The 21,909-nt window shown below is 41.4% G+C and overlaps 1 protein-coding gene across 7 annotated transcripts in view; it reads right to left on the bottom strand.

Annotated features, from left to right (window-relative positions):
* Positions 1–21,909, bottom strand: part of lrrc56 (leucine rich repeat containing 56) — a 165,955-nt gene that overhangs the window by 95,235 nt on the left and 48,811 nt on the right. For 6 of the 7 annotated variants that reach the window (XM_041198380.1, XM_041198381.1, XM_041198382.1 and 3 more), the window contains exons 6-7: positions 8,242–8,338; positions 4,926–5,114 (exon numbers count right to left, since the gene is read on the bottom strand). In XM_041198380.1, coding sequence (XP_041054314.1) covers positions 4,926–5,114; positions 8,242–8,338 — 286 coding nt within the window. The remainder of the gene's footprint in view (positions 1–4,925; positions 5,115–8,241; positions 8,339–21,909) is intronic. The other variant, XM_041198386.1, reaches the window with a different exon arrangement.

Genomic DNA, 21,909 nt, shown 5'->3' with positions numbered 1-21,909 from the left:
GATTACAGTTACACAGTTAAATGTAGACTTACAACATTTCCCAAAAGTTTTCTACTTAGCAGACTCCAGGGTAAATACCGTTTTCCAGACAACAGTTCAAATAGATTCTTAATCTATAAAACATCCAGTAGTATTACTGCAAGGCTGTTGCTATAAGTGAGATATTTCACAGGGCTTCCCTATTCCTCTCACTCAACAATGGAAACACAACCTTGCTTTCTGGAACAAACAAGCACTTCTCAGGGGTGGCGAGAGACCGCTTTTTCACAAATCTGTCTTCATACAGCAAACCTTTCAAGATCTCACGTGGCCACTCCCCTCATACAGTTTTCAATCTTTCCTTAAATATATTTTCTCCCCTTTTGATCTTTAAATCCATTGTTCTAAACTTTCTTTGAAAGTTACATTTCCCAGAGTATAAAAATCTTTCATAGTGTCATTATGGCCAGCACTCTTGGGAAAAATAAACTTAATAACTTCCCCTTAATTATTTACGATTTTGCCAGTTAAATCCAGTCACATCTCTTTGAAATTCAAACAGCTATCAATTCACTCCTCACTTATCTCATAATGCAAATTCCCATTCATACTGTATCTACTGAGATCTCATCCTAGCTCGCCCATCTCCATTTCAAAATGGCTGCTTTTACACCTAACCCCTTTGATGATTTAAACCCTTGTAGTCTGACTGTCTTCAGTTTAATTAGTCATACACATAAAACACACACACAGCCCCCACAAGCCTGCTTCAGTATCCCACAGTAATATTAAGAAAAATTATATTCTCTTCACACTCCCCTCACAATGACCTTCCCCTGCATGATTTAGTTTAAAGCCCTCTCTATTATTCAGTTCGCTAGGACACTGGTCCCTACATGAAATCAGTCCCAACAGAACAGCTTTCCCTTTCCTCAGTACTGGTGACAGTGTGCCATGAATTGAAACCTATTTCTCCCACACCAACCTTTGAGCTACACATTTTACTCTGATTTTATTTACACTATGCCAATTTGCTCATGGCTTAGGTAGCAATGCAGAGGTTACCACCTTTTTAAATTTAGTCCCTCGCTACACATTCTCTCTGAGCAGAACTTCCTTCTTAGTCCTACTTATGTCGTTGGTACCCACATGGAGCACAACAACTGGCTTTTTCCCCTCCTACTCCAAGTTGATCTTCAGCCCTGAGCAGATGACTTCAACCTTGGCACCAGGCAGGCAACACAGCCTTCGGGACTCATGCTCTCAGCTACAGAGAACAGTATTTATTCCCCCTAACTATTGTGTCTCTTACTACTATTACATTTGTTTTTACTTCCCCAATTTGAATGGCCCCCAGTACCATGATGCTATGGTCAGTTTGCCCATGACCCCTGCAGTCCTTGTTCTCACTCACATAGGCTGCAAGAACCTCAAACCCATAGGACAAGTGCAGGGGCTGAGGTTCCTCCAGTGCTACCTTCTGGATTTCCCTTTTGCCCCACTGCTGTCACTGTCAATAAAAATTCCCATCATCACATCTTGATCAGCACTCAAAATTTAAATGTTTCTATGCAAATAAGTTTGAACTCTGCATTGAAGCAGTCTCAGGCTACCTTAGCTTTATATGAGATTACATCAGTTAATTCCTTTCCAATGCCATCCATTGTTCTACTGGTTCTGTGAGCTTCAATGGAGCTTCAGGATTTTATCATTTATTTGAACCCAGAGGAGACAAATATAACTATTCTTCTAATACCAGACATTGTGTTCATGCTTGACCTTCAATGAATCCCATCAATCACGGCCGACCTAGCACATTTCTCAACAGTGAGGAAACATGTCCATTACCATGTCAATACTGAATTACCAATCATTTTTATTTTCTAAGTTTCACTGAAGATGGTTGTCAGCACTGCCAGTACTACAGTTTGTATTCAATTGCGCTTCCTTGTTGTACTACTTCTCCTCTACTACATGATGGAGAGTTAGAGACTGTGAAAGTAGAAAGAGAAGGAATCTTGGGCCTTTAGAAAAGAGAAGGCTGGGGGTAATGAAAGGGTTCAACTGGGTAGACATAGATATTGTGGTTCAACTTGTGGGGGAATCCAAAACTAAGTCATAAATATAAAATAGTCAAAAATAAATCCAATGAGGAATTCAGGAGAAACATTTTTACCCAGAGAGTGGTTAGAATGTGTAATTCACTACCCTAAGGAGCAATTGAGGAAAATAGCATAATTCATTAAAAAGGAAGCTAGATTAATATATGAGGGTGAAAGGAATAAGTTATGCTGATAGGGTGAGATGAAGAGGGGTGGGAGCAGGCTCATGTTCTGCATGGACCTTTTGGGACCAATGTTCTGTTCCTGTGGTATAATTCTAAATAAGGAGGGAGACATCTTATACCTGCGCTGGTTCAAGTCACAAACATCCTGCTGCTGATCCTGACTCATTGACTCTCACCCTCCTCAACTCTCTTCTGCTTTCATCTTCCTCGAACAGCTGTTGTCATCAGTCCAGCTTTATATCTCATTGCAGAAAATAAAGGATAATTTTTTTCAGGTGAGTGTGCCTGCTTCTTCCCACTCAAACGTGGATTTGTGCAAAACTCGGTCAGTGGCATTGACCTTACAAAATTTATCCTTGCAATTCTTCCGGTGGTTTCTACTTCAGTATGCAGACAGTCACCTCTGCCATCCCCCAGGGTGTCAGCCTCTCCTTCATTTACATGCTCAGCCAAAGCAACAATCAGCTGGAAGCATCGGATCAGATTGAAAACGCATGCCATTGATACCGACATCTCCCTCTTACCTCCTCAATCAGCCAAGTCTATTGCCACTCTCTAACTGGATTCAATTTCATTTTCCTCCAGCAAAATGTCACAAAAAATATATTTTTTAAAAAGTTCATCAAGCCTCGAGGTACATTAATTCTTTGAGCCCAAGAAGTTGGAGGCCCACTGCACTGTCCTTCTGTCTCCTTTACTTTTCCCTGAGGAACAGCAGGCTCTGTGCCAACAGTAGGCATTCAGATGTGATTGAAGCATGAGGGAGCACTCCTGACATTTTAATTTCCTCTCACTGGCTTAAGGTTTATTGGTGGAACATTCACTCATTTCTCAACTCATACAAGGCTTTAAACACCAGAATCTAAAACCTCCTTCATTCCTCCATCCAAGTACAGATCAGCAAAGTGAATGCGTGACTGCAGATTGGAGTGGGAAGGTGGTGTTCCATTTCATGGGATGCTGGAACCAGTACTGGGATAGGAAGGAGCACCACCTGAATCAGACTAAAGTCTTAGCAGAAGGATAAATGGGAGTCTAGACAGGACTTTAAAACCAATGAAGGTGGTAGTGGGTCTAAATGAAAAATATAACCACCTAAAGTTTAAAAAAAGAGGGTTTAAAAGAAAATTCCTCAATGACACACCACGGAGGCTCAGAGATTATGACGAATGGTCGCTTGTGTCAAGCACTGGAGGAGACAGTGCCCACAGACTGTTCGTCCAGCAAGTAGTCAGCTATAGAGAGCAGAGCAGAGAGATGATCAAATTGCTGAGAATATAAAGAGCCCAGTTAATCTCCCAATGGCTCAGTAAGCCTATCCAATGACAAGCTGGGTTGAGGTGGCTTGTTTTTTTACTCAGAAATCTGAACACTTTACATAATTGCTTGTACTTTTTCCACATATTCCCCTGACTTTGATATTAACCACAGCTAAAAAGGAGCAAAAACAAGCACAACGTAACTAATTTACCTCTGCTCTGCACTTGGGAACTGCTTGCTTCCAGGTTCAAGTCAAGGAAAATGAGACTGAATCAGATTCAAAACTAGGATGAAGGTCAAGGTTTGATAACCCTCATCTTTGTTAGACTTTGGTGCTTATCTGGCTGTCATTGCATTTCAGGTTTACAGTCGCTGGGGTGCAGGTCTGCCAAGAAATATATAGTGATGATCTGGGTTTTGTCAATTTCTAGCCAAATAATATTAACATTGGAGTAGGAGATCCAACACTATTCCACCTCCACAGAAAAACACTCCAACCTGCCCTCAATAAAATGAACCAGTGGAATGCACTGCCAGAGGTCATCAGCACTGTCAACACTTACAGCTTCATCAATTATTTAATTATTTTTACTTCATTGTTTTAATATTCAGCTTATGGTAAAAGAGAAGAGGTAGACAAGAATTATCTTCCACTTCTCGCCTGGTGACTTTGTCCCATTAAAACAATGGTATTAAGTTAATAAATCATCTGTGACACTGCAAGCTGCCAAGGTTGGATCTAATGAGAGTATACAGCTTCATTTCCTTGTGTTGTAGAAAGGAAGGTGAACAGAGGCCAGTAGCTACCAGTGTGTATTATAATGAGGACAAAATAAATAGGACCTTTTTTAATAAAAGGGAAGATTAATAAGTAAATTTTAATTGCTTGTAGCGATAAGGATGTCCACAGGTTAGGCAGCACACAGAGGGTGTGTCCCACTTAACCTGGACTTGTTAAGCTTGCTGATTGAATCAGAAAAACCCTTCTGAATCAGTTAGAAATAATTAGGGCCTATTTGCAAATATCATTCATAGTTCCTGCTAATTTTACTCTAAAGTTTGCAGGCATTCTCACAAATTGCATTATGCAAAGCTACTGCAAAATGAGAAGCTGGGACTAAAACAATGTTAGGTCTAACATTACTTCAATCCAAAAACTCCTGTGAAAATGTTTTAACCATCATGAGTGCCTACAGATCAATCATTCACTGTCTTTCAAATTCCCTCACAGTTGAAAAGACTCAAACAAAGAACAAAATAAAATAAATTTGATTTATACACTATTCTGTTCCCTTCAGAGATATGAACAGGTTTACCAGATTATTTTTGTTGGTGTTATGTATGTAATGCTAAACCAACTTGACAGCACATGCAGAAAACATGAATTTACTCTTTTTACCTCTGAGTTTTGTTGCAAGCAAAAAGGGTTCCCCTCTAGTGTGAGTGTGTTCAGCTTGCTGCACAGAGCTACATAGTGGATCTGCACAATATCATCAATGCTATTCCCTTCCAGGTCTAGTACTTCCAGGAGTTCCAGCATGCTCACCGGGCTGACATCTGAAATACTGTTATACGCCACATATAGTTCCTACAGAAAAGATAAGAAAATGTAACTCATAGGAACAAAAGAAGGCCATTCAACCCCTCAAGCCTGTGCTGCCATCCATCTAGATGATGGTTGATCTGTATCTCAACTCTGCTTATGCACATCATCACCACCTAGCTCTAATTTTCAAGTTGTCTCTCCTTGCACTAGACTCCCACCTGCAGATAAAATAGTTTCTCTCTATCTACCCCATCAATTCTCTACATCAACATTCAGACTTGGGATAATAAGTGTCCAGTAACATTCAGACTACACAAGTACCCGACAATGAACATCTTCAACAAGAGAGAATCAAATCATCTCCCTTTGACATTCAATGTTGTTACCATTGCCCTACCATCAAAATCCTTCGGTGGGAGGGGTACGTGGGGGGTGGGGGAAGAGTGCGGTGAAAGGGAGCCGTTCTATTAATCAGAAACTTACCTGGACCAGCCAAAGAATTACTGTGCCGACAAGAACAGGTCAAAGGATGGGAATTCTGCGGTGAATTACTCACCTCCAGACTCCTCAAAACCTGTCCAGTATCTACAAGTCACAAGTCAGGAGCGTGATGGAATACTCTCCATTTTCCTGGATGAGTGCAGCACCAAGAACACCCATGAAGCTCAACACTATGCAGGACAAAGCAGCCCATTTGGTCAATTACCCCATCCACCACCTTAAATATTCACTCCCCAGCTGTGGCAGCTGTGTGCACCATCTACAAGATGCACTGCAGCAATTTATCAACAGCATCTTCCAAACCCGCAACTTCCACCACCTTAAAGAACAAGGGCAACAGACACATGGGAACACCACCAACTGCAAAGTTGCCCTTCAAGTCATACATCATCGTGATTTGGAACTATATTGCTGTTCCTTCACAGGTTTGTTGGTAAAATTTCAAGAACTCCCACCCTAACAACACTTTGGGCATACCTACACCATACAGACTACAGCAGTTCATATAGGGTAGCTCAACACCCCCTTCACGAGGGCAATTATGGATAGACAATAAATGCTGGCCTTGCCAGTGACACTCACATCCCATGAATGAATAATGAAAAAAAATCATCTTAAATACGGAAACCACTACCTGAAAGGGTGATGGAGGCAGATCCAATAGCAAATTTCAAAAGGGAATTGGATAAATATTTGAAAAGGAGAACTGTGCAGAACTACAGGGAAAGAGTAGGGGAATAAGACTAATTGGATAGCTCTTTCAAAAAGCCAGCAAAGGCATGACAAGCTGAATGGTCACCTTCTGTCCTACACATTTCAATCATTCTATGAACTCATAACACTTGTTATGCTCATAAACACACCCCAGGATTTTGCCTTCCTGTCTCTCGCCTAGTCACCTCACTCTATTATGGCATTAAGCTTAGTAATAGAACCCCATGAAACAGCCCATTCCCCTGCAAGGTTCTACAAAACAGCAGAGAAAATAAAACTCAGCAACCACAGCAATATCAGGAAGAAAAACCTCTCAAGAGTGGTGACTAAGTCAAGACCTCATTCAGTAGCAAAACAACTGGAAACATTCACAAATGAAAAATTCTAAATCTCAATTGTTAGAAAACAGCTCAGTATTCATAGCTAGAATTAAATGGGTATTAACTCAGGCTTGTAAACTACTTAGACCTTTAGGCTTCTGATTCAGGATATGTTTCTGCATTGTAACAGAATCACAGACACTTGTTATTCCCTGCACAATGAACTTGAGAAACTACAATGTCCAAGCAGCAATGATTTGAAAATCCCAACCAAAATGTTTTTCATTATTGGAGTCAGGCATTCCAGAATTATTACTATACACACATATGTAATAGTAATACAAATGTAGCAGTGTTAAAACAGAAAACACTGGAATCCCTTTGCTGTTCAAGTAACAGAGAAACAGGGTTAATGTTTCAGGTCCTTTCATCGGAACTCAGATTGTCAACCTGAAACATTAACTCAGTTTCTCTCCACAGATGGCTGCCTGATTTGCTAAGTATTCCTAGCATTCTCTGTTTTTATTTCAGATATCCAGCATCTGCATTATTTTGATTTTGAGGTAATGGAGTCCCTCTACTTTAGTGTGTGACAACATATCCCAAACTTATGAAAGTGGTCTCAACAACAGTCCATGTTCCAGTAACAAGGTGGCACAGCCTGCTGGATGCCTAAACACCCCAGTTCCTGGTTATACCCAGCTAGCTGACCACTTAAATTCAGAGAATAGGGAAAGATTATTTCTTTTGAATGAGGCCTCACTGACGAAGTGTTATCATTTAAAAATTGTCACAAAAGTGCCACAGGCATTGATTGAGGCAAAAACCATTGCCTTGTAACTGAAAACTGGATAAATATTTGAAGAGGAAACTAAAAGGTGAGCGCCAGTGATGGGATTAGTTTTGGATTGAAAGAGCTGTGGAGAGAGCATGCGGCAAGTGGGATTAGATTGGGATTGATACAGAAGTATGGAGGGCAAGTGGGGATGTGGGATAAGTTTGCGATTGAAACAGAGCTATGGATCGGGAGACAGCGAACGAGCACAGGACAGTGTGTTTTGTTTGGGATTGATACAGAGCTATGTGGGGAGAGAAAGCGGGACAGTGGGATTATTTGGGATTGATACAGGGCCATGGGGAGAAAGTAGGGCAGCAGGTTTAGTTTGGGATTGATACAGGGCTGTGAGGGAGATCACAGAGCAGTGGAATTAGTTTAGGGTTAATACAGGGATATGGGGAGAGAGTACACACAGTGCGATTAGTTTTGGATAGTCCTAGCAAATAGCTAGCAAAGCCAAAGGGACAAACAGTCTCCTCCTCTATTGTAAACATTATTGATCAAAATCTAATAACCCAGAAGCCTATTTGCTAAAATGAACTTGTTCAGTCCCATATGGATGTGGAGGTGCTAAGTAAGCTTGGTGAGCTGCTGTATAATCTTAATTATGTTTATTAAATCGGTCCTCAGCAGTAGATTTTTAAGAGAGCATAATCCCAAAGTAGCTAGTCTTTCCTCATTGCTCTATGCTTAAAAACGGGCTTAAATAATATGTGGCCCAGACCGGTTGTAACCTCATAACTTCATATCACTCTACGTGACTACCGTCTTAAGAATCACTGTGCAAATCAATTACCTTTAAAGAACAGAAGGAAGGAATTCCATCCAAGTCTGTCAGACCACAGCGAGCCATCCAGAGCACCTGTAGTTTTGTTAATGATGTCCCGAGATCCCTAGACATTCATTTGGAAAAAGTGGAAAAGCAATTATTTCTACTAGCCACTAAACCACTGGAACTTAAATACTGTTCTGATAACTTGCAGAAAAAATGCTCAACATTTCACTCTGTTAGAGTAATTACTGGAAACAATCCAGGAGAGTTCATACCAAAGTATTGCTTTACTTAGGGCCAATAAAGAACAAACAAATGGAAATTTATATAGAACCTTTTACACCTTCAGGTGACCCCAAAGCGCTTCACAGCCAGTACGTTACTTTTGAAGTGTAGCCAACAACAATAGCGACAACAACTTTCATTTACATAACTTCTTTAAAGTAAGGAAAATATACAAATGCATTTCACAAATTGAGAACAAGCTAGAAGGGAGAAATTCAGAGACAAACAAAAGCTTGTTAAAGAAGTGTCCTGAAATGGTTTTAATGGAGCAAAAGAGTTGGAGAGTTCCAAAAGTTATTGCTGTTCTGTAGGAAAACATGTCAACCAACTTGCACACAGCAAGATCCCACAAACTGCAAATGTATAAATGGTCCAGTTTTGGTGGTGCTGGATGAGGGATAAAGGGAAGGCAAGGCACCAGGAGAACTCCCTGTTCTTCAAATAGCATCATGGGATTGTTCAACTCTTCCTGAATAAGCAGATGGAACTTCAGTTTAACAACACAACTGAAAGATGGCACCTTTAACAATACAGCATTCCCACAGTACTGCACTGAAATGTCATTGTAGGTTTTGTGCTCTAGTCTCAGGAATGAGGCTTGAAATAGCTACTTAAAATTAATAGCACATCTCTCAAGGATGCTAAGGAACTGTAGGAAGTTAATAAAAATCTAGCAGAAAGTTACAACGCTCAAACGTAGTGATACCAGCATTTGCCGTTTCAATACTAATTTCGAGATTTTGCACTATTGTTTTGATGTGCACCATTCAGAAAAATAGTCAGGAGAGAAAAAAAATCACACACTTCCTCCTTCCCAATTCCACGAACCATGAGCAGAAGGAGATGGTGGACCATCGTTAATCAGTGGCGACACTGGCAGCATTGAAAATGTCTTTGGACAATTCCAACTTAGCATGGGAGACCGGAATAAAAGCAAAAAACCTATTCATGATGCACAATTTCACTGCAGCAAGATGCAGTCAGACATAACAAGGTCGCAACACAATCAAATGATGCCATAAACCGTGGGCTACAGCTCAAACAAGTTCTCAAAACCCATGAATGCTGAGAAACATGCTCTCAGATAATTAAGGTCTGCCAGAATATATCATGGGAATGGTACCTTTACTCTTCTCACTGTACTGTAAAGTTTCCAATATGCCCAGCTCTAGTGACTGTTATACTAGACAATTATACAGGAGATAAAAACAAAAACAGAATTATCTGGAAAAACTCAGCAGGTCTGGCAGCATCAGCATGGAAGAAAAGAGTTGACGTTTTGAGTACTCATGACCCTTCAACAGAACTGGGTGAATCCAAGGAGAGGGATGAAATATAAGCTGGTTTAAGGTTGGGGGGGGGGGGGGTGAAATTATACAGGAGATATAGGGTTATGGAAAGAAACCACAGTGTCACGGACAGTGCAACAGAAATGGCAAGTCTCGTGTCCATTTTCACCTCCTGTTGTCATGATTTTTGATCATACTTGTGAACATTTACCATTGAAACTGACAATGTAGACATTTAGAATGGCAGCAAACAGTTGGTGGTAATGTACTACCTGTCTGCTTTGGCACGCAGGGGGCTCTGTAGAGTAACTTTCAGAAGTTTCTCTCCAAACTGCACATGTGTACTCAGAGGTGCCAACTGGGAGAAGCTACATGTTCATTTAGCATTAGCCAAGGTGGCCATGGTTAACATACTTAAAGCTGATGTGAATATTCAAAATGCTGCATGGCATTAAAGATAGAAGTACTGGACAAACAGAGAAATACTTGATTGTAGTACTGTCACACAGAAATTAGATTGTTTTCTGGTGGTGACAGAGCCACAAATGGAGTGCATTATATTCAAGGTCACAAAATTTCAAGGATGTTTTAGTAGGGCGCTATTATACAAGGATTCGATAATTCAACCGCAAAGTCTGGTACTTAACAAAGCTGCTGAATCAAAGTCATTAAATATCGAAAAAAATGACACATTGGTGTGCAGTACTGCCGTTATTATCAAGGCCTTCCAGATAAAAATATAAGAATGATTATTAATACTGTTACAGTCTGAAATGCATTTCCTGGGATAAATACTTGAAGGAGTAAAATTTGCAAGGCTATGGATAAGAACAGGAGAATGGAACTAATTGGACAGCTCTTTCAAAGGGCCGGTACAGGCATGATGAGCCAAATGGTCTCCTTCTGTGCTCTAATATTCTATGATAGGTGATTCATTTTTCCATTCAGAAGTCCAGGTGAACTCTATGGGATTTCAATGTTAATTATGTCCACACCTGTTATACATCTAGTGATACCTGTCTGGTCACGTTTTAATAGGATTTTCCCATTGATTTGGTAATCTGTGGTGTAAGTAAATTTTAAGAGTTGCTTTTACTCAGGGTGCAACTGCAGATTTTGGCCACTGGGAGACACTGCACCACAGTTTGCTTTCTCCCAGCTCTGAATGGCCACCATGTTCGATTTCTACTGTGCAAGAGAAGATGATGGAACCTTTTAAACATTTTAGGGATGTAATCTTTAAAAATAATTTAACTTGCTTTATTTGAGCCACTATTTCTCACTCCAGCCATTTGGCTTCAAGGCAACAGGAATTCTGCCCATTCCTGTCTCACAGATTGGTCGTTTGGGCCAAGGCCTCAAAGGTTTTGTAGGCCTTTCTTCCTATGACCATCTGGCTGCCTCAACATCCACGAACCGAGCGTTTCCACCTCATTCTTCCAACCCGCTAGTCCAGGAACAATGCTCCCTGGCTGGGCACTTCATAAGGGCCCCCCACCCTGCACTGCCCCCAAATAATCAATGTCAGACACTCCATACAGAATACATGCAGATGACTTCACAAATAGGGAGCTTGGAAATTCTCCTCTCACCCCTTGTACCCTTTCCCCCTTACATCTGGTACCCTCATCTCTCTCCTCCTAATTGAGTATTTCTCACCACTCTCCCCAGTTTACCATCACTAACCCTCCTTTACTCTTCCCCCTTCTGCAACAGTCTTTAAGCCTCCTCTACCTCTATCCTGTAGCCTCTAACCTTACACAACCAACCTCTAACCTATTCTACCTCTCCCCCCTCCCACCTCACTAACTGTCACTCTTCAGCACCGTTATGTTCTTCTGAGTCCAATTATCATCCACACTATAACCCCATATCACTAAAACTACATTTGGTCTTGACTCTCTGTACAAAACATCATGGGAAATTGACCAGCATTTCTAACAAAGTTTATATACAACACACAAGCAATATTTGTTCTGGTGACGTGGAAATCACTGGCAAGACTGGCATTGATTGCTCACCGAGTGCTGCTTGTTTCACTTCAAATCTGTTTGTAGTAACACTTTCTAGTGATGTAACCCACTGCATTAAGGCAAAGGGGACGTTGTTGGTCCCTATTTTTGGGCGGGAACTGGATGACTGAAATAACCAACGTGGTTTGCTAGTTCAGTATCACAACCACCATTCTACCACACCTCATATAACTTGGGAAACCAAATGTAAAAAAAAATTCTAATTCCACGCAGTAACCAGCTGCCAACTTGGAATATTAAATCGTCCAGAACAAACAGGTTGATTTGCATTTCACACTGAAGATTAATTCCTTCCCCAAACAATATGCAAAATTATTATAAAATTGTGTTAGAATTTTACATAAATGAAACATTGCTAAGCAACTCATTTCTAAATGAGTTAAAGGTTTCACTGGAAGGAAATTTAAGCCCAATTTAAGACCTATTACGTTTCATGCGTTGTGACAGATGGAAGCTCTGAGAGAGGAAACAGCTTCCACTGTCTGCACATAATGTCAGCATCAAGCACGATCTGCATGCAAAGAGTATCTGCCCAAAACGATGCCCGAACCAGTACACGATCCTAAGCATTACTTAATGCCATCATAGGTAATTCACCAAGGCTCCTTTGACAGCACCTTCCGAAGGCACAACCTCCACCGCCAAGGACAAGTGCAGCAGATGTTTGGAAATACCACCATCTGCAAGTTCGTCTCCAAGCTACACACCATCCTGACTTGTAAATATATTGCTGTTCCTTCACTCTCGCTAGGTCAAAATCCTGGTACTCCCTTCCTAACGCTACATGGACTGCAGTGGTTCAAGGCAGCAGCTCACCATCACCTTCTCAAAGGCAAGTAGGGATGGGTAATAAATGCTGGCCTAACCCACATCCCGTGAAAGAATAAATGTTTTTTGAAATTACCATCCCTAAAACAACTTGAGTAGCTCAGAGGTCTTTTGAAGGCAGTTAGGGTAGGCCACAAATACAGCCTTGCTGAGGCCATCCATATCTCCAGAATAAATTAATAACAAGAAAGAAGTCCTTACCTACACCAGGATATTACCATTTTCATCCTAAACACAGAGCAGTGGAGGCTGGGTCATTGAATTATATCCGGAGCTGAGTAATACAGATTTTTGATCTACAAGAGGCCCAAGGGCTATGGGGGGCACGCAGGAAAGTGGAGTTAAGGTCACAATCGGATCAGCCATGATTTTATTGAATGGTGGAGCAGGCATAAGGGACCAAACAGCATTCTCCTGCTCCCAATTCTTATGCTCTTATCTTACTAAACACTAGCAATCCAATGAATTTTGATTGCACTGTAGAATCTTTACAATGTGCATTTATTACCATATATTGCACAGGATCAGAATTTGCTGGGAAAACAATAGCAAGATTTGTGCGCTGCAATTATTAACACATGAAACATTTAATCATTTTTGAATTGCGAGTCACCACAGATTATTAGTTAATTTGCACCACTCTGTTTGCTGTTAGCAACCTCTCCATGTGCTTTAGGGAATTGTCTTGTTCTGATGCTCCAGAATTCACGGAGTTCGGGACAGGTTTGTTGTACTTGTTGGCCTTTTCCTGTCCATCATTCTCTTACATTGGTATTATGTTCATTTTGAGTTCAATGGCTTCTGGAAAGTAGGGTACAGTTCCACACACGTGGGGGAGGATCTCTTGAGAGGCTGGTGTCTCTGTCTGATCAGTGATATTCAGCTGTCTCCACAGACACAACTGCATTATTTCTAGAAGTAGGCTGCATAATTGCACCTACTCACCCCAGCTTTGTCGCTGGGGCATTTGGGTGGGTGTTGCAGCTGCCATCTGCAAGGCAGATGTTGTGTTCAGAGAGTTCCATTCAGTTATGTATTTCATTCTGTCTGTACACTCAGATAAAGGTGACAATTCAATGGTATTCTATTCTCCACAGTGCATAGGATGCCCAGCCACACATCTGGTTCATGTGCTTGTCAAACATGATTTAATGGCATCAATCTATGCAGCTTTAGAATGGAAAGAACACCACCTAGACTATATTAAGTGAGAAGACAGTAGAAAACAATTTCTCTCCACAGGTTTTCCGAATGCAAAGGCAAGAGGTAAAAATACTTTTATTTATAGAATGCCTTTGATCTCTGGACTTCCCAAGAACTTTACAGACAATGAAGCACTCCAGTGTGGATGGTACTGGGAGAGTCTGTTGTACTGCAAAGCTGTTAAGAATAAATCTGTTTGAGGTAAAAAAAAAAAAAATTCTTTCAACTCATTCTTCCAATGACAAGCACTCATTGTGAGGAACAATCTAGTCAGAATAATTTCAAAGTCTGCAGATGATACAAAACTTAAATGTAGTACACAATGAGGTGTGCAGTAATGGACTTCTGGAGGACAAATAATGGTAAAATGGATAGGTACATAGCAGGTGCAATTTAACACTAGAATGCCTTTCATGATCTCAGGACTTCCCAAGAACTTTACAGACAATGAAGCACTTTTGAAGTATAGTGACTATTATAACGTATGATGAAGGGGTCTAAACCGAACTGCCAACTCTACCTCAGAGATTTTTTTTTTTTAGGATGATTATGTATGACTTTTGATTATTAGAGATGTCACACTGCTGCTCTTAGGTGAAATACAAGCTACAGTGTCCATTTATTATCGGATCAGCAGATAATGAATAATTCCTCTAAACGTATTTAAAAGTGAACATGCACAATACAACTTAGCTTAAAATGCCAAAGAGAGAAAGATTTGCATTTATATAGTGTCTTTCATAGCCACACATGTCCTAAAGCACTTCACAGCCAATGAAACACTTCTGGTGTGTAGTCACTGTTACAATGTTAAAGTGCAGCAGTCTCAACAGGTGAGATGAGAGTGACTGTCCTTGACATCAAGGCAACATCTGATCGAGTGTGGCATCAAGGGGCCTTTGCAAAATTGAAGTGAAAGGTAATCTGGGGTTAGTTGGATTCATACATAGTGCAAAGGCAGATGATTGTTGGAGGTCAATCATCTCAGCCCAGGACATCAATGCAGGAGTTTCCTCAGGATGGTGTCCTAGGCCCAACCAGCTTCAGCTGCTTCATCAATTACCTTCCCTCCATCATAAGGTCAGAAGTGGGGATGTTCGTTGATGATTGCACAATGATCAGTACCGGTTACGACTCCTCAGATACTGAAGCACTCCTTGTCCACATGCAGCAAGACCTGGATAATTCAGGCTTGGGCTGACAAGTGTCAAGTGGCATTCACGTCACACAAGTGCCAGGCAGTGACCATCTCCAACAAGGGAGAATCTAACCATCAACCCTTGACATCCAATGGCATTACTATCATTGATTCCCCCACTATCAATATCCTAGAGGTTACCATTGACCAGAAACAGAATGTTATAGTCATATAAATATCGTGGCTACGAAGGCTGGGAATTCTACAGAGAATAACTCACCTCCTGACATCCCAAAACCTGTCCATCATCTACAAGGCCCAAATCAGGAGTGTAATGAAATACTCTCTGGTTGCCTGGACGACTCCACATCACTCACCATCATGACTTGGAAATATATTGCCATTCCTTTATTGTCCCTGGGTCAAAATGCTGTAACTTCCTTCCTAACAGCATTGTGGGGGTACTTACACCACATGGACTGCAGCAGTTCAAGAAGGCAGCTCACCACCATCTTCTCAAGGGCAACTAGGGATGGGCAATAAATGCTGGCCCAGCCAGCGAAGCCTACATCCTGTGAATGAATTAAAAGAAAAACGACCGCAGCTCCAACGACACTCAAGAAGCTTGATGCCATCCAGGACAAAGTAGCCCGCTTGATTGGCATCCATTCCACAAACATTCACTCCCTCCACCACCGTTGCACAGTAGCAGTCGTGTCTACCATCTACAAGATGCACTGCAGTAACTCACCAAAGTTCCTTCCACTGCACCTTCCAAACTCATGACCTCTGCCACCTAGAATGACAAGGGCAATAGATGGGACCACTACCACCCGCATGTTCCCCTCCAGGCTGCACACCATCCTGATTTGGAACTACATCACTGTTCCTTCACTGTCGCTGGTAAAAAGTCCTGGAACTCCCTTTTTAACAGCACTGTGGGCGTAACTATACTGCATAGACTGCAGTGGTTCAAGAAGGCAGCACACCATTACCTTCTCAAGGGCAATTAGGAATGGGCAATAAAGGCTGGGCTAGCCAGCGATGCCCGCATTTCATGAACGAATGAAAAAAAGGGGGCACAGGAAGATACCTCAAACAACAATTAAATGACTGCATGATCTGTCTGTGGAATAAATGTTGGCCAATACACCAGGGCGAACTTTATTTTCAAATAGTTCCATGGGGTCTTTTCTGCCCACTCAAGAAACAGACGGAGCTGGTTTAAGTTGCCAATTCTTAAAGAATGCACATCAAACAGTACTGCACTGAAGGGAAGTGACAGCCTAGATTTATACACTCAAGTCTCTGATGTAAAGGCATAACTTTAGGGCTAGGGTTGCCAGCTGGTGATTCAGGTGAAAGTCAACACAAGCTGCTAAAAAACATATGGTACATAGGGAAGTAAACAGCACTTAAAAAATGAGACCAGAAGAATCCCCAAAGACATGGCCGAAGGGGCCAGTTACCAGCTGCTAACACTGTTTCCCAGTGGATTCCAGTGACGTTATATTGAGAGACTGGTCAAATCACCACAGATATTCACTGCTGCAAAGATCAGATATACTTTACCAGACTGGAGTTTGTTTACAGGGGATTATAACATTTTCACAATGTCTTAAGATAGAAGTATTAGTAACTATGGAAGGATGTGATATAATAGCTACAAAGTATCAGACAGGCCTGGGAACATAATGTGCTCAGTTATCACATTTCCAGGGGAGATAGAGAAGGCTCCACATATGTATGGTGACTGCGTTTTTAAAGGATTTGAATTCAGTGCTAGAACCTAAGGAGTTGCATTAAGACGGAATTCATGTCCAGAGTTAAGGAGTAGAAAGGGAATCGAGTTCACAATACCTAAATGATGAAGGTGAAAAAGGAAATTAGAAACCTTTAAAGGGGGGCATGATAAAAAGCTAACAGACAACAAAATAAATTAGTAAAGGCTTTTATTGACACAAATTATAAGAACAGTTAAAGAGGTTAGAATTGCTCAGGGATGAAAGGGTTGGGAAATCTAGATGCAGAAGATAAAAGTTATTTAGAAATGTTTTTAAAAATCATGTCAGCTTTTACAAATGTTGACAAAGAGGAATAAATATGGCAATTAAAGATTAGACAGCCTAATGTTGGCCGTGAAGAAACTTTTAGAGATAATAATCTGGACAAAATTAACTGGTGCTTGGAAAAGTAAGTTAGCACAGATCTGTTAAAGGCCAATTGCTTTTGACTAACTTGACCGATTTCTTTGATGAAGTAACAGAGACAGCTGATGAGGGCAGTGCAGGTGATGTTGTTTACATATGCACTTACAAAAGGTGTTTGAGAAAGTCCCACATAATAGATTTGTTAGCAAAATTAAAACCCATGGTTAAAGGGTCAGTGGAAGCATGGTTACAAAATTGGCTGAGACAGAAATCAGAGAATAGTGATGAATGGTTGCTTTTCAGACCAGAGGGAATTATATGGACAGTAGTTTTCCCCAGCGGTTGTTGATGGGACCACTTCTCTTTGATATATATATTGGTGAACTAGACTTGGAAATACATGCCAATGTATCAGTAAATACGTTGTCAAAGTCCAATAACAATCTTCTTGTTGACTGTAAGACAACTGCTTATTAAAACAGGTAATAGGTAACCCATTTACAGGTGAGCTGTAACACCCCAGTGTGGAAGGGACTGGCAAAGTCTGTTATACTGCAGAGCTGACTTGAGAATAAACCTGTTTGAAGTAAAAGACTACCTTTGGACTCATTCTTCCATGACAAGCGCTTATTGTGAGTAACAATCCAGGAACAATAATTTCAAAGTCTGCAGTTGACACATAACTCAAATGTAGTACACAATGAGGAGCACAGCAATGGCTTTCTAGGGGACAAAGAATGGTAAAATGGATAGATAATAGCAGGTGCAATTTAACACTAGAATGCCTTTCATGATCTCAGGGCTTCCCAAGAACTTTACAGACAATGAAGCACTTTTGAAGTATAGTGACTATTATAAAGTATGAGGGGGTCTAAACTGAACTGCCAACTCTACCTCAGAGATTTTTCAGGATGAGTATGTCTGACCTTTTATTATTATTATTAGAGATGTCACACTGCTGCTCTTAGGTGGAGTACAAGCTACAGTGTCCATTTATTATCGGATCAGCAGATAATGAATAATTCTTCTACACCCTGCAGATTAACAATCCACACGTATTTAAAAGAGAACATGCACAACACAATTTAGCTTAAAATGCCAAAGAGAGAGAGATTTGTCCTGAAATAGTTAAAAGTCTATTTCAATTTTCCAAAAAGAGACAGGCTTGCATTTATATAGTGTCTTTCATAGCCACACATGTCCTAAAGCACTTCACAGCCAATGAAACACTTCTGATGTGTGGTCACTGTTACAATGTTAAAGTGCAGCAGTCTCAACAGGTGAGGTGAGAGTGACTGTCCTTGACATCAAGGCAACATCTGATCGAGTGTGGCATCAAAGGGCCTTTGCAAAACTGAAGTCAAAGGGAATCCGGGGTTAGTTGGAGTCATACGTAGTGCAAGGGAAGATGATTGTTGGAGGTCAATCATCTCAGCCCAGGACATCAATGCAGGAGTTTCTCAGGATGGTGTCCTAGGACCATCTTCAGCTGTTTCATCAATGACCTTCCCTCCATCATAAGGTCAGAAGTGGGGATGTTCGTTGATGATTGCACAATGTTCAGTACCAGTTACACGACTCCTCAGATACTGAAGCACTCCTTGTCCACATGCTGCAAGGCCTGGACAATTCAGGCTTGAGCTGACAAGCGTCAAGTAGCATTCACACCACACAAGTGCCAGCCAGTGACCATCTCCAACAAGAGAGAATCTAACCATCGCCCCTTGACATCCAATGGCATTACTATCATTGATTCCCCCACTATCAACATCCCAGAGGTTAGCATCGACCAGAAACTAAACTGGACTAGCCATATAAATACTGTGGCTACAAAGGCTGGGAATTCTGCAGAGAGTAACTCATCTCCTGACTCCCCAAAGCCTGTCCATCAACTACAAGGCACAAGTCAGGATTGTGATGAAATACTCTCCACTTGCCTAGATGGATGTAGCTCCAACAACATTCAAAAAGCGCGAAACCATCCAGGACAAAGCAGCGCACTTGACTGGCATCCCATTCACAAACATCCACTCCCTCCAACACCTTTGCACAGTAGCAGCCGTGTCTACCATCTACAGGTAGAAGACGTTAATAGCATACCAAAAATGCGAAATAATCATGGGGCAAAAAGGTGTGGGAGGAAATAATATAGTAACTATCACTGCACAAAAAGTACTAGGGAAACTAATAAAGCTAAAGGCTGATAAGTCACCTGGACCTGATGGGTTGCATCCTAGAATATTAAAGGAAGATGCATTGGTAGTAATCTTCCAAGAATCATAGATTCTGGAAAAATCCCAGAGGATTGGAAAACTGCCAATGTAATACCGTTATTCAAAAAGGGAGACAAAAAACAGGTAACTGTAGGCCAGTTAGCTTAACATCTGTCATTGGGAAAATGTTAGAGTCTATTATAAAGGATGTAATAGCAGAGCATTTAGAAATGTATAATATAATCAAGCAGAGTCAGCATAGCTTCATAAAGGGAAAATCATGCCTGACAAATTTATTAGAATTGTTTGAGGAGGTAACAAGCAGGATAGATATAGGGGAACTAGTAGATGTAATTTATTTGGATTTCCAAAAGGTGTTCGATAAGGTACCACACATAAAGCTACATAATAAGAGCCCATGGTGTTGGGGGTAGTATATTAGCATGGATAGAGGACTGGCTAACCAATAGAAGACAGAGGGTTGGGATAAGGGAGGAGTTTTCAGGATGGCAACCTGTAACTAGTGGAGTGCCACAGGGGTCACAATTATTTGCAATATATATTAATGACTTGGATGAGGGAAATGAATGTACCATTGCCAAGTTTGCGGATGACAAAAATAGGTGGGAAGGCGAGCGGTAGGGATGACACCAAGAGTCTACAGAGGTAGACAGGTTAAGTGAGTGAGCAAAAACGTGGAAGATGGAATATAATGTGGGAAAATGTGAGGTTATGCACTTTGGCAGGAAGAATAGAGGAGCCAAATATTACTTAAATGGAGAAAGACTGAAGAAAGCTGCATAGAGGAAATTGGGGGTCCTCATGGATGAATCCCAAAATGCTAGCATACAAGGTCACCAGGTAATAGGTAAGGCAAATAGAATGTTAGCCTTAATTTCAAAGGAAATAGAGTATAAAAATAGGGAAGTCTTGCTAAAACTATACAAGGCACTAGTGAACAGTTTTGGTTCCCTTATCTAAGGAAAGATATACTGGTATTGGAGGCAGTCAAGAGAAGGTTCACTAGGTTTATCCCAGGTATGGAAGGATTTTCTTATGAGGAGAGGTTGAGTGGGTTGGGCCTGTACTCATTGGAGTTTAGAAGAATGAGAGGCGACCTTATTGAAACATTTAAGATTCTTAGGAGGCTTAACAGGGTGGATGTTGAGAGGCTGTGGGTGAGTCTAGGACCAGAGGGCATAATCTCAGTGCTTCCTCCAAGTGGTTTTCAACATGGAGTTCTGATTCATCAGCTGATGAGTACATAGCAATCAGGAGGTTTCCTTGCCCATGTTTGACCTGATGCCATGAGACTTCATGTGGTCCAGTGTCAATGTTGAGGACTCCCTCCTGACTGTGTACCACTGTGCCACCACTTCTGCTGGGTCCATCCTGTCGGTGGGACAGGACATACCCAGGGACGGTGATGGTGGTGTCTGGGACATTATATGTACGGTTTGATTCTGTGAGGATGACTATGTCAGGCTGTTGCTTGACTAGTCTGTGAGACAGTTCTTCCACTTTTGGTGCAAGCCCCCAGATGTTAGGAAGGAGGGCCTTGCAGGGTCGACAGGGCTGAGTTCGTTGTTGTCATTTCCGGTGCCTAGGCTGATGCCGGCTGGTCCGTCTAGTTTCATTCATTTTAGACTTTTTAGTGATTTGATACAACATTTCAGTGGGCATTTAAGAGTCGACCACATTGCTGGGGGTTTGGAGTTATATGTAGGCCAGACCAGGTAGGAATGGCAGATTTCCTTCCCTGTAGGATGTTAGTGAACCAAATGGGCTTTTCAGACAATCGACAATGGTTTTATAGTCATCATTAGTCTTTTAATTCCAAACTTTTATTGAATTCAAATTCCACCATCTGCCATGGTGGGATTCAAGCCTGGAACCCCCAAGCATTACCCTGAGTCTCTGGATTACTAGTGCAGCGGCAATACCACTCCCGCACCACCTCTCCCTAAAAATACAGAGCAGAGTCAGCATTGGGAAACTACGTTTATGAGGAGAGACTTAAGATTGGGGAGGTGATGGCATAGTGGTATTGTCACTGGACTAGTAATCCAGAGACCCAGGGTAATGCTCTGGGAACGTGGGTTCGTAACCCGTCACAGCAGATTCAATAAAAATCTGGAGTTAAAAGTCTGATGATGACCATGAAACCATTGTTGATTATTGTAAGAAATCCATCTGGTTCACTAATGTCCTTTAGGGAAGGAAATCTGTCGTCCTTACCTGGTCTGGCCTACATGTGACTCCAAACCCAGAGCAATGTGGTTGACTCTTAAATGCCCCCTGAAATGGCTTAGCAAGCCACTCAGTTGTACAAACCACATGGACTGCAGCGGTTCAAGAAGGCAGCTCACCACCACCTCCTCAAGGGCAATTAGGGATGGGCAATAAACGCTGGCCCAGCCAGCAAAGCCCACATCCATAAATGAACGAATAAAAAAAAACGCTGGGACTATTTCCACTACAGCAGCAAAGGGTACAAGGAGATTTATGGTTATGAAGGAATTAAATGGAGTAAGTAGGCAAGGCTCTCTCCTC

This window comes from Carcharodon carcharias, chromosome 10, assembly GCF_017639515.1.
Source record: "Carcharodon carcharias isolate sCarCar2 chromosome 10, sCarCar2.pri, whole genome shotgun sequence".
Lineage (NCBI taxonomy): Eukaryota > Metazoa > Chordata > Chondrichthyes > Lamniformes > Lamnidae > Carcharodon > Carcharodon carcharias.
The sequence above is the reverse complement of the archived record's forward strand: the minus strand, read 5'-3'. Positions and strand labels throughout refer to the sequence as shown.